Source organism: Pseudochaenichthys georgianus, chromosome 21, assembly GCF_902827115.2.
Source record: "Pseudochaenichthys georgianus chromosome 21, fPseGeo1.2, whole genome shotgun sequence".
Lineage (NCBI taxonomy): Eukaryota > Metazoa > Chordata > Actinopteri > Perciformes > Channichthyidae > Pseudochaenichthys > Pseudochaenichthys georgianus.
The window spans coordinates 18,199,258-18,217,648 of NC_047523.1; the positions used below are offsets into that span (position 1 = coordinate 18,199,258).

The following is an 18,391-nucleotide window of genomic DNA, read 5'->3' on the forward strand; positions in this document are numbered from 1 at the left end:
ATGTAGTAACACCACAGAGTAAATATTTTTTAGAAGTAAACAGCAGTAACTTTAAATTAAATGTGAGTATTGTTGTCTAGCATGTCTTTAAACATAAGACTATGAAATGCTTTTTCTTCAACATGTTATTTTTGCCAGGGCCAGTTTATGCTGCTAAATACTAAATGAAAATTGACTTGTCGTGTTTTGCCTCAGTCCAAGTCCACTGCCTTGTAAATCATTTTTGACAATTGTTTAAGCACTCTGTTTAATTAAGCCTGTTGCCCTGTCCTATTACATTTTTTCGGATGTTTGATATTGTTACAATATAAATTATGAGCTCATTTTTGATTGCATATGAACTATTCTGTATAGGATATTTGTACATATTATTCCAGTAATGTATTATATAAATAATTATATATATGCAGGGAATTTCAAAATAAGGGCACAACAGTTTAAAAAAGTGATTACTTGTATATAGATTGATACCCCCCTTTAGGCGGTTAGTTTGGTGGTATAAATATTTGTGACAAAATGTACCTGTTGGCTAGAGTCAATCTAAAAAAGCCACCTACAGTCTGGACGCATTATACATTCATTGCGAGGATTGACCCTGGACTTTAGTGGCCTGATAATCAGTCATTGAGTTTGACATTGCTGAATAAATCTAAGAAGTGGGTGGTGATTGAGAGGTCTGGACTTTATGGTTAGGACCTCAGTCTATATCCCTTTTTTTGACATACAATCTAAGGATATGTTGTTAGAGGGCAGTAGTTGCTGCAACTGATAAGGAATTTGCCCATTATGGTTTGGTTTGGCTTCAGGGCAAAAATGAGCTGCTGGCCTGTTAAACCTCCTATTCCGCCTCTTCACTTTGCAGGGTGCGCAGTGTTTTTTTTTTGCTGTAATACTATGGCCCAAGTTTGCAGTGTGGTGATTTTATTTAAAACAAATCCTCAATCACTTTATAAGTACATCACTGTTCAAGGCCTTGACACTAGAATCGATAATATAAACTCACAGTTGGTGATTGTCTTACTGTCATGTAATTTTAATAGGCAGCCTGCAGTTCCCAACACCACACACACCTGAGACATTTGTCTTAGACATTTCAGTGTGTAGTAATCTTATTTTATTTTCCAGTTGATTTGTCCTTCAGGTAAACAATGAACCCTAACCCTAACCCTTGAAAATTAATCAAGTATTTGTGAGTTGCAAAGTATTCTAGCCCACTACTGGATCAGATATTGCAAGAAATAAGCCATTGTCATGTCATAATTTGAATAAGCCTTTGGGAAGCACGTATATAGAAAATAGTTTTGGTAACTTTCTATTCATATAGCCTACATGAAATTAAATGAAAAAAGATAGGCATCCACAATCAAAGTTGGAAAAGTGCCACAAACTATATTGGAAGACTAAATAGCTGTCCATATACGAAGGAAGACAACAATTAAGAAATACTTAAAATAAGGTAGGCCCAGAGCCATGGGTAGGCCTATAACTGAATTCCAGACTATTTTAGATTATTATTGATATCTAATTGATCAGTGTTGATCAGAGTTTTATTTTGAAAGGTTGCACAGGAAGTTTCAATCGTAACGCTCAAACTTAATTGGACACTCCTGTCCTGTTAGAGTTAGATTGAGGCGTCGACACACACCTTGCTAGTTCTTGTTATACTACAGTATTTTGAAACTCTCACAACATTGCAACTATGTCAAACAAAACGGAGATTAATCTAACTGGAGTCAAACAAAGTCAAACCGTGTGGCTTGTGAAGGTTCGTTCACTTACTACACCCAACAACCAACGGAAAGTAACGAATCAACGTAGCCTAAGCTAATTTACCGTTAGCTAATTTAACGCTAGCTTAGTTATCAGTGTTATTAAATAAAATGGCGGCAGTTTAACAATGTCATCATATCGAAATTAACAAATTGAAGACAGTTCACCTTCAAACTACTTGTTGAGTTACATATTAGGTTGTGTGTGTGTGTGTGTGTGTGTGTGTGTGTGTGTGTGTGTGTGTGTGTGTGTGTGTGTGTGTGTGTGTGTGTGTGTGTGTGTGTGTGTGTGTGTGTGTGTGTGTGTGTGTGTGTGTGTGTGTGTGTGTGTGTGTGTGTGTGTGTGTGTGTGTGTGTGTGTGTGTGTGTGTGTGTGTGTGTGTGTGTGTGTGTGTGTGTGTGTGTGTGTTAATTTTAAGTTGCCATGTCTTTCTCACCAGGTTCCCAAGTATTTATCTCACCAATGGGACAAGGCCTCAGAAAAGGGAGAAGTTGGAAAAATAACCATTGGAAAGTAGGTTTTCAAACTTTTTGTACACGTTTCTTGCTCGCTGTAATCCTGTTCTCATGATTGTCTGTAACAGTGATGCCCCCTTTTTTTTTATCTGTCTTGTCATCGACCTGACAGGAAGCAAGGGAAAACAGAGGTGAGGCAGCTTCTTCATAATACTGCACAGGAGTGATTTGTCATGCTTGTTTCTGTCCATTCATACTGCATATGTTTTTATATATATTTTTAGCTACGGAGTTACTCATAGCTTAGTGGCCTGTTTTCCCTTTTTTAATTTGTTGTATCCAATCTGCATTGACCCAACTTCCTCACAGCGATCAATATAGTTTAATCTTATCAAATTCCTCTGATGAATCAAAGTTGGTTGTTAATATAACTAGCCAGCAGGGCCTTGACTCATCTTTGTTTCCCAGGTGAGTTTCCGTCTGAATGTGGAGCTGACCACCATGGGCGCTGTGGGGGAGAAGGATGGTTCAGTGCTGGTCCCGAGGGATCATCCCTTCACCATGCAAACTGTGGGCGGACAGACCCTGGCAGTCTACAGCCAGAGCGATTCAGGTCAGTCTCAGCTGTTCCTGCTCTCGTCTCTATGTGTTTCTTGTCATCTGAAACATGTTTTTTGATGGGGGCTTAAGGGTTCAAACTGTAATTGATTTGATATGTGATTCCTTCGGAGGTTCACAGAGCAGTGTTTTCAGTCAGATTTACTAAAGTCAATATCCTATAAGATCTAACATCTACTGACTCAACTAAGAGTTCTTCAAATTGGTAGGCGGCCTCCCAAGGGTGGCTTCAAAGTGTTTCAGTGGAGGCACAGTAAATGGAAGTTGAAGTATACAGTATAACATCAGTTATCATATAGAATAGCCTAACTGAGCGTGATTTGGTTATAGTGAACAGAGATACAGTATACAAAGAGATACAATGGTAAGGTTTTTCCCACTTTCCTAAAGTCAGAAATGAAAAAAATGTTGCAAGGCCAAAGTCTCCACTGGTATAATGTTCAAGTAACCTGCAAATGATATGCAAATTGTTCAACATTTCAGAAATTGTAATTCTTTACATAAACAACTGAAATTGGCAATTGTTGAGATTGTTGGCTTGTAATAAGATGTTGCCGTTTCCTGGAAGAATTGACAAAATATGAAGTGTAGAGTTTGAATGTATTTTAGAAAAGAGCAGTCACAGGTTGTTATGTGATTGAGATGTTGTTAAAACAAACTGAACTGCACTTAGTTATTCTAGTTACTATGGTTTTCTTGCTTTGAAAGATAGATTCAACATTGATTGCATTGCACTGTACAATTCATGTTAATACTCAGAGTGGTTTCTGATTTATGGACGATATTTGCTGCCAGGCGAGATGTGTCATACATATACATGAGCCAAAGGGATTTGCATCGGAACCAGACCTTCAAATAGCTGCAAATATATTGTTGAGTGTCTATAATCTTAAGCCTTAAGATATGATAAATACATGTAGATTAGGGTGTTTCTTTTTAATGTGTAACTATTTATATATTTAATTATTATCATGTGTCAGGTCAATACAAGTAAATGATAATAAAGTAGCTTTAATTGTTCTTGCAAGGCAATGAAGAGTAATTACAGAAATGTTTAAATATTTCTTTATTGCCTTTTAATAAGAAATCATTCCCACAATTCAGTACAAAGTTTAGTTCAGTGAGATGGAAAATAAATAGCAGGGTGCAGGCTGTTCAAATCCGTGAAATGTCAAAGGCAATTCTATGCCTCCCAGGGGGCCAGTATTCAGTAACAACAAAATAACTGCTTCTCATAATATTTTCAAGCACTGCTAAGGGTGCTTATACTTGTTTGTTTTTGGCAATAAACCAAAAAGCATTTCTGAGCATACAACAACAATCATGGCCTAAGTAGTTTGAGGCACAAATATTGACGGGATGGCAACTTACCAAAACTCTATTCAAAATGTAAAACCAAATGGAGCTTGAGGTGAAAAACGGCTGAAAGTGTATCAGGAGCTGCAAACACACGGGGTGTTTCTCAATGTCGAGGAAGGCTGCTCCAGAGCCACTATTTCAAGCATACTATGTCATCAATTCCCACCGAAGGACTGTTCCATGGTCCAGCATACTTGGAATTCCACCGAGGCCGGCGTACTTTGTAGCGAGACATTTTGAGGCTGCATATGTGTAGACTCCGCGGTCTTAAAATCCCCACAATGCTTTGTGCACGGACCAATTTCTAAATCTTTGGCGGAAATCACGCTCCATTTAAGGCGGGGCCTCACATATGACGCACACCTGTTAGCCTGTTCCACAATTCTTCGTTTTCCGAGGCTAGTGACTCGGAAGACACCCATTATCTGCCACGCTATGTTTGAGTCAATATAATTCAGGGGCCTTAAGATATAAGAGGATATCTTCCCATTAAACCCAATAATTACAACTATAAACTCGCAAAAAACAACTAATACATGATTTGACATTTATGACTGGGCTCTATAGGAGGTGTGCACAGAAAGGAATGATGACTCAGATTTCACAGTAGTTCATAAATACACAAATAGAGGAACAGCATTCAGCAGACATTGTTAGTGCAAAATAAAAATGTTTAAAATACAAAGCACATGATTTCTGTGCTAAATTCAAGGAATAGACACAATGTTTGCAGCGCTTGAGTTATTTGTCAAAGGTGCATGTTGATGGAAGAGACAGTTTATTTGGGTGAGGATTATTAGATGTCCCCTCCCAAATGTTTTGTTACTGTGTATTGGTTGGCTGGAAGATGGCACTGGAGCCAACACGATAATAACTGTGGATAGCTATAGATTGATATGCCTTTGCCAAGAGCCAAGTGCATCTGTCACTTACTTTGGTGGTCCCGAGCTTCAGTCCTCTGTTTATCATAATCACCGTTTTCAGTTTTTGTTCTCGGTGGTGGAATCTGGGTCTTGTCCAGGTTGCCAGCTGCCACATGTCAAATAGTTGTCTGTGTTTTAAATGATCCTACTTCATTCTACATAGAGATGGAAAAATAAACAAAACTTGAAATCTCTGTAAAGCTTTTGAGGTGTAAGTTAGAACAAGAAGCAAACGGGAACTTGTCACAGTAAATGATCACATTGATATAAGTGATGAGTAACAGCCAGGAGGAAATGGAAAACATACAAATAATTGTCTCATTACGCAGCTGAGCAGACAGTGAAACAAGGTACAGGAACACCCAGGAGCCTGGGAATTACATTATTTCAGGTAGCAGCAGAGCACATAGCAAGGGAGACATCATAACACGCTTGGTCACACTGGAAACATTCTCTTTTCTTGGATGTCAGCAATGACTCATTGTATCTTCTTGAGTCCAGTCATGTTCTAGTGAACAATCTATATTTGACCTGTTTTTTTATGAGTCTTACAAGTCAATCATTTGGTAATGTGAAAGCTAACAAAAGCAACTATAGACAGTTAGCAAACGTGTATATCTCAGCATCATTATCTAAGGAAGATTAACTTAATATAATCAGAGTTTGTTGAATATTTTGATCAGGAGTGTTTGCTTCCTCTCCACACTTGTCCAAGTGCTGGCTTTCATGACTATTGAAATGAAAGTATCTTAATAATCAACTGTCCACTGCCACCTATATCCGGCTAACGTTAAACTGTGATAAAGACCACCATGTTTATTATTGATGTTGGCTACATGCAGGTTCAAAGTTTGTTGTTGACCATGTGAAGCTATAGGCTCATCTGGTTTTATAGGTTAGAAGTAGGGATGCTCCGATCGCACAATTTGGGGCCGATCGCCGGAATCAGTATCGTCCAATCGAGTGGGCAGGGTCTATGGGGATCTTCCATTTAAAATGATGTTTAAAACTCAGTTAATGGGGCTCAGTTAATGGGGCTCATTCAACTGGCGCTTCCACAAACAACAAACCACATAATTATTACATTCAAATGAAGTACATTATTCAAGTTTACATTAACTTTGGATAATAACACTGGAGAAATGAGAGGAAGCACTCTCTTTTCCTCTCTCCCCCTCTCTCTCTCTCTCCTGACAGCATGTCAGCATCATCTCCTGCAGCTCACTGATCTAGTAATAATAAGTGACCCGACAGTGAAGAATAAATATATTTATAACTAGTTTAGCTTGTTCCAGAGTTCGATAAAATAGCTAAGTGTGTTAGGTCTAACTCTTAGTGCGTGTTTTGCTCCGCTCACTGGTCCGTCAAAGCGGGCGGAGCTGCAGGATTTCTGCTTCACACACGTTGGACACCTTTAAAATACTACCGGACTGGTGAAGCCATTTTGGCGAGCTTGTTTTGCCGCGCACAGAGAAGTGTCCTGTATTTTACGTCATGCGATCGGCTCTCGCGATCGGCTCTCGCGATCGGCATTTTTAGAGAGCACCGGCGGCCGATCGATCGGAGCATCCCTAGTTAGAAGGATGCTTTCATCCACAGTTCACTACAAGTGGTCTTTAGCTGAGGACTCAGAGTAATGATACAGGTCAAAGGAGTGATATTAGTACAGTGCATGCTTTGTATTCCTGAGTTATAGAGATGCACTGTTGTAAGCAGACAGCATGGTATGTTTCTGATTATATGTATTGTTAATTATAACCATAAGATAATTGAGACTAAACTTACTTACTTTTGACCCATTATACTTTGTAGGAAGTCTGAAGGAAGAAAGATGAACATTTGTTTCTAGCCCACAGAAACTCATTTATTTCCCAGTACTGTACAACTGCCCACAATGGACAAATGCATCCTCCAGCATGTTGAGTCTATTGAGAATATTATGCAATCCTTTTTACATGTTTTGAATTAAACCTTTTGTAACTGTGTAGGAGAGAAAATTCAAATAGAGGAAAGAGTACTAGATTTACTAATGAATCTTCAGATGAGTCAAAATAATGGAAATTGGATAAAAAAAGAAAACGGATTGAATTGGTTGGGATTGCATTCATTTTTACTACTTTCACTGTAAAATCCTGGATTGTTGAATTGTTCCTCTGGACTAGTGTTAATTTCGTCAGCTATTTTTTTATTTAGTTTTAGTCTTAGTCCTGTGTTAAATTTCCGTTTTAGTCATATTTAGTCACCTTCATCCTGTTTTTATTTAGTCAAATTTTAGTCGACTAAAAGTCTGAGCATTTTAGCAAACTAATTATTTTAGTCTACTTTTTGTCAATGAAAACTTTTTTTAGTCATCAGATTATATAGAACATTTCAGTCAAACTAGTCTAGCCAAAACCAATAATTTGTCATTTTAGTCAAACGTATTTCACAATAAGATTATATCTTGTCCTTATTTTATGAAAAACACAGGTTGAATATTTAAGAATGCAGCTTTGCAGAGAATATCTAGTCAGGTTTGTGGTGTTTTTACCAGCTGTGTTATGGCCACATTGCTTCCCTTCTGATAAAACAATGCATTCGCTTTTTTTCTCCACCTCATTGTAGCGAAAATGGGCCCAAATATCATGTCGTTTCTTTCTCCCAAGCAGTGGTAGCTTTAGACTTTTTCGTTGTCAGTCATTTTGACGGACAGGATCGTAACATTTCCGTCATAATCCATTATTATCCGTCGAGTGCACAATTTATCACTCACTCGCGCTGACGGGGGGACGGGGGTAATTTGGTTAACGCGAGTGCGACCACTGCTCCCAAGCCCTGTTGTTGCCATTTTATTTTCTGTTAAATAAGGCTAGTTAGACCATGAGTTAGACCCGAGTCTTTCTGACAGTTCATATTTTGCCGCTGCCCGGTGTAATTCAAATCTACCACCGCGCACACCACAGACACACAGCTGCTGCCCAGCCGCAGCACTGGAAATGGAACTGCTGGGAGAAAAACTGACTGATCAGAGATGTAACGTTATCTTTGATAATATTTCGTCTCCTCATTTTTCGTCAACGAAAGTAAAGAGATTTTGGCATAGTTTTTATTTAGTCAACTACATTTTCGTCTCGTCACTTTTCGTTTTCGTTTTCGTCATGGAAAAAAGGTCGTTGACGAACATATTTCGTCATAGTTTTAGTCAACGAAATTAACACTACTCAGGACTAGTGCTGCGTACCTGGACTCACATTCAGGTTCAGGTCCGGACTCAAGTCCAGAGGTTCAGGTTCAGGTCCGGACTTATAAGTCCGGACCTGAACCCATGGCTTGTGTCAAGTTGTGTGAGTAACTAAAGTGAACTTATTGTGAGCTAATTATCAATTGAACATTAACTCATAATCAACTCAAATTCAAACTCGTCAGGTTTATTGTGCTCCCTTCCAACTTGTGTCTACATTTCTCTACAAAGTACAAATGTAAAAAAAACACTTTTTTCCACTTAGTCTACAAATGACTTATGACAGCAACTGCAGTGAACTACTACAAAGTTCAAACATGTATTTCATTTACCAAACTAAAGTAACCAAACAGTCCCTGAGCTGACTGAGCCTCAATCCCTAAAACGTTGCTGAAAGGTAGAGTGTAGAGTAGACTATACGCATTACACTGTTACACACCTACTATACAGTATACACTACACTGTAGTGACTGTACAGTCAGAGTGTACTGTACTGTCTGTACACCATGTCTTTTCTACAACTCTACATGTTTACATTAAACAGTACATACTACATACATAGTGATGTACATACATACTGTTAGAAATTAAAATCAATGTTGATATGGCGTAATTTTGAATTAAATACACTATTTAATTTAAATCAGTTTTATTCTGAAAATCCGGAAGTTCACACTATTTACTTAATACTTTTATTCTGAAAAGCCTTCACTTCCGGTTAGCATTAGCATGTGGCGAAACGCTACGTTTTCAAACCGTGAATCGAAGGTGAAATGACATGTGATGTTGTACACTGAGCACACTGGGATTAGCACTCATTTATTGACACTGAATAACGTTTATCAGGGAATGTTTAAATAACCACAGACACCAGAATATACGTAAGTGCCAGTTTTTTTGCGAGTCCAAGTACCGGTTCCTGACGTTCCGGTTTTAACCGGACTTGAACCGAAACTTTTTACAAGTCCAGTACCGGTTCGGCGTACCGGTACGCAGCACTACTCAGGACCATACACATATTTGTTTTCACACATTTGTTTTTAACCACATAATTCTGGATTGATCCAACCAGGGTTCGTTGTGGTCTGTCATCCCCTCTCTCTCTCTCTCCTCATGTTTCCAGCTTATATATTGTTGGCTTAATGCCAACCCTTATTGATATATATATGGGCAGGTACAAATAAAAGAGACACCAATCTGTATGAAACAATGCAAACAGAAGCCTCTAAAATGACTATGAAGTTATATTGTTATCGAAAACATTATAACTTAATGACATATGGAAGGGCTGTTACTCCATTAGTTAGAGATAGCTGTACTTAAAAAGTTAGCATCTCGGTCGTGTAACCACAATTTGAATTCCTACATATTATGGCAGATTTCTTAGTCTCATCAGATACATCTCTAATTATTGTTGGTAAACTGTGCCTGAGAAATGTAAGGAAGTAAAGCGTTCTCTTAATCAAGGTGCATCCTACTGCCACAAGGTATATTCTAAAACCGCCCTTGTGCACTTCACATTCACCCACTCTTGCATCTAAATTAATTCCTCCTACATGTGATAATGGATTTTCTCTCTTTTATAGTGATGCTGGACCTTCTAAAGGTTTAGTTTGTGCATTGACCTTTTAGCATTATCACCGGTCCATGAAAACAGTTTTCATCGTTAGCAACACTGAATTATTCTGCTGTAACAATATCACATCTCTTATATTTATGGTACCTTCTGGAAATGTTGGTGGTATCAAAACGAAATATTGCCTTGGTTGTACTTCTGACATTTTGTGTATCTCTTAATGGAACTTGATATCGTTTTTTTCCGTTTCATTATTACTTTTTATAGTGGTTTCTGTGTGTGTGTGGGATTATTGCCTATCGGGACCAGATGATTTAAGGCTCACCTGATGGCAAGGAGCTCTAAACGAATCTGATGAAGCAACATTTTAAAATGTGTTGTTTCCAATACTTTCTAAACCAGAATCTTGGTGTACTTTTGGATGACTGTTGTTTATCCTGCACCGGTTGCACCCAGGAGAGAGATATACAGTGGGGCAAAAAAGTATTTAGTTAGCCACCAATTGTGCAAGTTCTCCCACTTAAAAAGATGAGAGAGGCCTGTAATTTTCATCCTAGGTACACTTCAACTATGAGAGACAGAATAGTGGAAAAGAATCCAGGAAATCACATTGTAGGATTTTTAATGAATTAATTGGTAAATTAGGGTGGAAAATAACTACAGTATGTGGTCAATAACAAAAGTTCATCAATACTTTGTTATATACCCTTTGTTGGCAATGACAGAGGTCAAACGTTTTCTGTAAGTCTTCACAAGGTTTTCACACACTGTTGCTGGTATTTTGGCCCATTCCTCCATGCAGATCTCCTCTAGAGCAGTGATGTTTTGGGGCTGTTGCTGGGCAACACAGACTTTCAACTCCCTCCAAAGATTTTCTATGGGGTTGAGATCTGGAGACTGGCTAGGCCACTCCAGGACCTTGAAATGCTTCTTACGAAGCCACTCCTTCGTTACCCGGGCGGTGTGTTTGGGATCATTGTCATGCTGAAAGACCCAGCCACGTTTCATCTTCAATGCCCTTGCTGATGGAAGGAGGTTGTCACTCAAAATCTCACGATACATGGCCCCATTCATTCCTTCCTTTACACGGATCAGTCGTCCTGGTCCCTTTGCAGAAAAACAGCCCCAAAGCATGATGTTTCCACCTCCATGTTTCACAGTAGGTATGGTGTTCTTTGGATGCAACTCAGCATTCTTTCTCCTCCAAACACGTCTAGTTGAGTTTTTACCAAAAAGTGCTATTTTGGTTTCATCTGACCATATGACATTCTCCCAATCCTCTTCTGAATCATCTAAATGCTCTCTAGCAAACTTCAGACGGGCCTGGACATGTACTGGCTTAAGCAGGGGGACACGTCTGGCACTGCAGGATTTGAGTCCCTGGTGGCGTAGTGTGTTACTGATGGTAGCCTTTGTTACTTTGGTCCCAGCTCTCTGCAGGTCATTGACTAGGTCCCCCCCGTGTGGTTCTGGGATTTTTGCTCACCGTTCTTGTGATCATTTTGACCCCACGGGGTGAGATCTTGCGTGGAGCCCGAGATCGAGGGAGATTATCAGTGGTCTTGTATTTTCTTCCATTTTCTAATAATTGCTCCCACAGTTTTCTTTTCTTCACACCAAGCTGCTTACCTATTGCAGATTCAGTCTTCCCAGCCTGGTGCAGGTCTACAATTTAGTTTCTGGTGTCCTTTGACAGCTCTTTGGTCTTTGGAGTGAGACTGTTTGAGGTTGTGGACAGGTGTCTTTTATACTGATAACGAGTTCAAACAGGTGCCAGTATTACAGTTAACAAGTGGAGGACAGAGGAGGCTCTTAAAGAAGAAGTTACAGGTCTGAGAGCCAGAAATGTTGTTTGTTTGTAGGTGACCAAATACTTATTTTACCGAGGAATTTACCAATTAATTCAATAAAAATCCCACAATGTGATTTCCTGGATTCTTTCCCCCCATTCTGTCTCTCATAGTTGAAGTGTACCTAGGATGAAAATTACAGGCCTCATCTTTTTAAGTGGGAGAACTTGCACAATTGGTGGCTGACTAAATACTTTTTTGCCCCACTGTATCTGGAGAGAAGAGAAGCATTGCTCCTCTGTTTCTTTTTTGAATCATATTCTTGTGTTTGTGAATACGGAAACATGGCCTTCAGAGGGCGTTAAAAAAAACGTCTTCTTCGAGGTGTCAGTTATACAGATGGCCGGCTTGACTGTGAAAGTGCACTGGAAACGAGGGGGATAATGTCCTCTTGAGATGCGGTGGTGTGTGTATTCTCTATTTACCTGACCGGTGCTCGGCTCCTCCCCCACGCGCCCACAGAAAGGTGTACTGTTCGACCCCGTCTCCCACTCACTTTCCCAAAGTCTCACTCTCTAAAAACAACTGCAGTAGCTTTCCAGGCTCACTGTACTGTACTGTACTTGATATGCGCTTGCCCTCTCATAAGTTTTGCCTCACACCTACTAACATTTAAAGTAATACTTGACATCTCGGACAGAGCAGGGTGTTGAAGAACAGTGGAGTTGTCAAATATGTTGTCAGTTTCAACTTCTGAAATACCTTTTTATATTATCACTTTGTCAAAACCTCTAAATTGAGTACAAAGCAATTCTTCTGAGACTTTGTTTAATTTAAATGTATACAAATCAATGTTACTTCACATCTGATACAACTCAACCTATCACATTTTAAACCTTTTTAAATTGTGAGGAAAGAGTCTTTTTAATTCCTTGATTTAGTTTTTCCAAGGTGGAGTATCACAACAACTCAACAATCTTCATTCTGTCTGCGATAACATAAATATAATATTGCTTTATATTCTCTCATACCCGCCTACCTCATATATTAAACCTGTTACATTAATCATTCCGTATCTATTCCTTCACCCTATGAACTTGGCATCATTACTCGACTAAATCACAGTTTTCTTTACGTAAATCTTATCTGTATAGTATTAAAATGTGTTGAATGTTTATGTTTACCTTTTTGTTCTCTGTGTCTTTTAGTCGTATGTCTATTTGTGTGTATTTTGAAACGACAAATACCAAGTAAAATTCCTTGTACATTTCAAAATTAACTTAGCCTTCTGATTACTACATCGAATCAGCCAAGTATATCAAGCTAAAGGCCTAAATTATGTCAGATCCTATTCACATTTTTGTATCCATATTTTAAATGTAGTGAAATGTGATATAAAAATAGAAATATTATGTTTTTTGTGATGCAGCTTAGCTGTAGTTTGTAGTTTTGGTCTGTGGGTCAACTTTGTTTTTGAATTCATTTTCTTAGCCACTATCAAATAGATTTTCCTTAAATGTTGTGCAGACATTCATGGACCCCAGATTGAATCCCCCTGATTTTTGATCTTTTATCTCCAACTGGTTTAAACACATTCTTGTCAATCAATTTAGTTCATCACAGGACTACCTCTGATCTGACTAATGACCAACATTTCCATCAGCTCTGGTTAACTTTCCAGGTCACCAAATTCCAAATGGCACCAGTTTACTGAAGACTCGTATGGCATGACTTACAGTTCATAAACAGGGACTCGTTTGTTTGACCAAACAAGGGACAGGCATCCTGTCTAACCCCACAAAATGGTCTAGGTCAGCTCTGTGCATGCCCCCTTTTAGGACATGTCATCCCATCCAGCTGCCTAGTTTCTAATCCCTATAATCCAAACATTTCACAATTGTACTATCCATTCCTCCACCTCTCTTTTACATGGTTGTCCACTGAGCCAACAATAGCAAGAGGTTGCTAATGGTGACCGCCAAGGATTGATACATACACGAATGGTGTCTGACATGGCTTTTGTACTATACGGCTGCTAGCTAAATGTTCCTCCATTATTTCCTCCTCTCGTTGTTCAGATTTGTTCCGGCAAGGACCAGGTATTGATTAAGAGGTTGCTAAGCAACAGGCTTAGTTGCCACAGAAGCGTGCAGGGGAGAAAGCCAGATGTAATGTACTGCTCGGTTACAGTATGGCTCTCCTTCAGCTGCTTTTAGGAACATTTTCACTAAAACTTTGTAGTTTGAAGTCCTTTTTGAAATAAATGAAAATCACAGAAAAGAGTGTCTGCATTCACAATGTCCATTTTTAAAATATAGACTCCAGTAGTTACTTGGTGTTGTAACTTTGCAACTGCTTGTTGAAGGCTAGGGTCTGAGGTTTTTATTTGTTGCTGTATTCAATTCTGGCCTGCAAGCACACTGCATTAATCAGGGTCCCCGCGGATCCTTCAAAAGTCTTAAAAGTCTTACATTTATTTTTTGATATTCAAGGTATAACATATAACACGCTAAACATTTCTAAAAAGGTCTGGAATTTTAGGATGGGAGGTATTCAATTGTATCTGGGGAAGAATGAGTGTGTCTATTTGTTACATTTGTATGTTTTATTTTACTTGTAACATTATTTTATATCCTGCTGCAACGTATTTGTATGTGAAATAGATAGGCTAGTGCACACTCGCCTTATGTGGCTGTGATCCGCCTTGTGTGGCTGTGATCCGCATTTTAAGGTAGAAGAAGAACGTGTTTATCCTGCTTCAGATTTGAAGGCTGCCGCGGACAAAAAGGAACACAGCGCTGAGAACAAGTTTAACAATGGGCAAATGTAATGACAAGTGGTTGGAGGACGACGAGTATCGTGGCTGGCTCCTATGAGGCGCGATGCGAACTTTGGCGGAAAATCTTGTAGTGACTGAGTGTTAAGTTGTCTCTACAGTGCTGAATGCAGGGGGAAATTGGTTTCCATTGGTCTACTGCCATCACATTTTTTTGTGTTAATGCGAAGGCAGTCATGTTGGGTAATGTGCATTGAATATTGTTGTGAGTTTAGTGTTTTTGACCCTAAGAAACACTGATGCATTTTTTGTATTGGTATTATTTTTTCCTTTTTAGAGGTCTTAAAAGTCATTACATTTGTACTCATTACATTGTTGAACTATAACACTGTTACCATTCAAAACAAAATTGTAGTTTAGAAAAAGTGGTTCTCCAAGGACACCCAATAGCCCTTGAAGGCGGCCACCGACAGAGGAAGAATATACATCACACTGCACTGATCTGAATGTTGTTTAAAACTTAAAAAATGTGTGCTACATTTTTGATTTAAACTTGGCTAGTACAGAAAACTTTGAAACAGGATTACAATTTGTTCAGAACCTGTGGCTTTTCACTTTAAAACTCTCTACTTAACATGTGTCACACAGCTTGAAAAAGTCACCAACTTTGACATTTCGCTGACAACACTCAGCGGGAAACAGCCATTCATGAGAACAACACCAGACATTGCAATCGCTGTCAAAGGCAGAGATGTGCGCTGGAGTCATGCTAAATATAAGAAGTAGAAATTCAGTAATGTTTTGTTTGGAGGTGATAAACTGTTGTTTTTCTGATTTGCTTGTAAGCCAAATACCGGTTGTGCAGTCGCATCATAAACAAAACCATTGCAACAGTGCAGGCTGTTGGATCCTGTGCACATTGTCGTAGGTGTGTAATTGAAGGAGTGTGGCTGGCTTGGCTTTGTAGGTTCACTCAAAGTGTGGCTCATGAATAGCTGAGGGTTTAAAGAGGAGATTCTCTTGACTGGATACCTCTTGAAAAGCATCACTTTGTAGTCAGACGACACCAACAACACATGCTTTCAGGGTTCTATTTGACCTCATTCACAAAGATTCAGCAGGCCCACAGTAGCTGTCAGCAGCTCCTCGCTGTAATGGAAGATGTGCACTAATGGCGATATGGTTGGGTTGTTTCCACAGCTGACGTCACGTTCTGCCAACATAAATCCAATGGGAAGCTATAAAGTTCTGCTGTCAGAAAGTTTAAGTCTCACGGGCATACTCACTGTCAGAGCTGTTTGAAGCTGGCTTCTCTCTCCTGTGGTTCTCAGAGAACCACCAGAAATCCCATGGAAAAATATCATGCTTGAAATATGTGTATCATGAGTTTGAAATGAAGTTCTGACCTTTGTTTCTTAGCGTTTATTTATCGATGGATATTCACTTGAGCTTTGTGCTCTTTTCCAACATCCACTCTTCTCATATTTTTAAAGATCGAGACATTCACATTGGCACTCAGACACTGAGAGCGCAACATTACGTTCTTTTTTCTTATCGAACAAATACATTTTAAAGGCTCTGATTTGTTTATCAATTGCACAGATGATTGTCTGTAGTGTCAGACACAAATGAACGTGTTGAATTGAAATACATACGTAATGCCTGTTTAGTTGCTCACAAGCTCTTCGTTGGCGTCATGTATTCCAAAAATATGTTGATTTGCATTAAATGTGAGCGCATTGAAAGGAGTACAATAGCTGTGCCCGGTCAAAGCATGGTTTCCCCAAGGGAAAAATCTGCAGCTTAAAACCCATGCACAATTTCTAAACGTGTTATTGTGTTGTATTATTTTTGACAACGACCCAACAGTAAACTCTGCAAATAAGAAATGTTTTTTCACAACTGTAGGCGACGGCTGTAATCAACGAAGACATAAAGCGATGGCATCTCGGAGCACTTTGTCGACACATCAGCGGCAACTATACAGCACAAGCTGTCATGTTCCCGTTTACTTTGGAACATGTTTCTGTTTAGTAGTCACTTAAACATTCTTTTTATGTTTGTTTATCACCCCCATGTTACTGCTCTGCTGCTGTTATTATGTAACCATGCATACTCTTACAATGGTATTCAGCTGTTTTATAGGTTCCGTTTACTTTAGGAGGGATGCATTAGGGAAAAATCTTAAGTTTCGCTAGCGAAACAGACTCTTAATTTCTCTCAATCTTTAATTATTTTCCTTGCCTCACACTGTTGCAAAAATACATTTTCTATTGATTTTCCTATTGCAATTTACAGTGATGATTTAAATCTGCCATAATCATTTTAAGTTTCCAAAAAACTTGGATTAATAAAGAAATTAAAGGTTATATGCAGCCCTGCCTTCCAATAAGAGTTGTATCATTGTTACACATCTTAGGGGCCGGCCCCACGAGGACGCATACGGTAAAACGCAAACGCAATCGCAAAAAAGGCTTCCGTCCACACACAATAGAGTGGCGAAGTCACGCCCATCTACTTCCGGTCCATGGGACCTTATTTCGGAAAAATAATGTATTGAAGTCAATGGAGAGAGAACTTATCTTTCGATCCAGTTGGAATTGTGCCATGAATTACATATGATGTTTGTCAATGTTAAAAAATAATTTCCATGTCAAAAAAGTCACAGTTTGTTGTAAAACTGTTGAAATATAAGACTATGACTAATACTCAACTCGAAAGACTACAAATCCCAGAGTCGCGTAAGTGATGTCACAATTGTTTTCCTCCACTAAGATCAGTGCCATATAGATAGATTATATCTATATGGCACTGGCTAAGATAAGATAACTTTAACAAGATGTGCCTGTGTGCTTAGTACAGGGCAGAGTCCTGCACGGGTCTGATTTTCAAGACCCACTCCCGCGACGTGCAATACCGAACCCGCCCCGCTACCCGCACATATTGCCAATTAGTTCCGCAACCGACCCGTCGGCACAAGATCCGCAACCCGACCCGAACCCGCATAGCCTAGCCTATATATATATATATATATATATATATATATATATATATATATATATATATGAGCAGTGAAAACGTGCAATTATTAACACATGCAGTTGCATATTTGTCTCAAGCGTGGGATGTTGGTTATTTTCTCCATCTAGGATGACACCAAAAGCCTCCCAGACGTTGGATTTCGCTCTTGAGGAAGTGTTATTGAAAATGCTGTATTCTCCGCTCGAGAGCTTCACCTCAGCCATTTCGAATGTGGTGCGCACAGCAGCAGATTGATGCGCTGCAGAGGTTATGATTATACGCGGTCCCGCGGGGGAGAGGTCTGAGGATTTAAACATTAAACTAAATTATTATTATTTTAATATATTTATTATGCAATACCCGCGACCCGACCCGCATCATCTTTGTTTTACCCAGAACCGAGCCCGGAAAAAAGCATTTGAAAAAATACCACCCACGAATCACCTTTTTTGCGGGTCACCCGATGCAGGACTCTGGTTCAGGACTCTCGACTAACTTTTTTCACCATCCTCCCAGAACCGTCCCGAAATACAATCTAAGCCGTCCCGAAATTAATGTGGACCGTCCCGAATCCAACACTGTCCTGAAGACAGAACCCAGAGTAACCACTAACCAGGATGACAGTCTGTAACACAGTCAGGAGACCTTTACAAACGGCCCCGCCCCCTATTTTTGTTATCAGAAAATGATTGTATAGAGGCGATTACACGGAGCCGTTTGACCCCCCAGAGCGTTCCGTTTGCAGATCTATCCACCTTGGGACCCGTTATCGTTTGCGGGGTCCGTTTCTATCGTTTTGTTACGGCCTCGTGTAAATTAAAGGGCTATACGCAAGAGAAACTATGCGGATACAACCCATTTCGTCCTCGTGGGGCCTTATTTG

The 18,391-nt window shown here is 39.4% G+C and overlaps 1 protein-coding gene across 1 annotated transcript in view; it reads left to right on the forward strand.

Annotated features, from left to right (window-relative positions):
• The first annotated feature begins 1,586 nt into the window (after positions 1-1,586).
• The window catches only part of LOC117466289 (general transcription factor IIF subunit 2-like), a 57,058-nt gene continuing 40,253 nt past the window's right edge, over positions 1,587-18,391 (forward strand). Inside the window, exons 1-4 of the mRNA XM_034109447.1 lie at positions 1,587-1,765; positions 2,210-2,283; positions 2,398-2,416; positions 2,694-2,838. Of these exons, the coding sequence (XP_033965338.1) occupies positions 1,700-1,765; positions 2,210-2,283; positions 2,398-2,416; positions 2,694-2,838 (304 nt within the window). The 5' untranslated portion in view covers positions 1,587-1,699. The remainder of the gene's footprint in view (positions 1,766-2,209; positions 2,284-2,397; positions 2,417-2,693; positions 2,839-18,391) is intronic.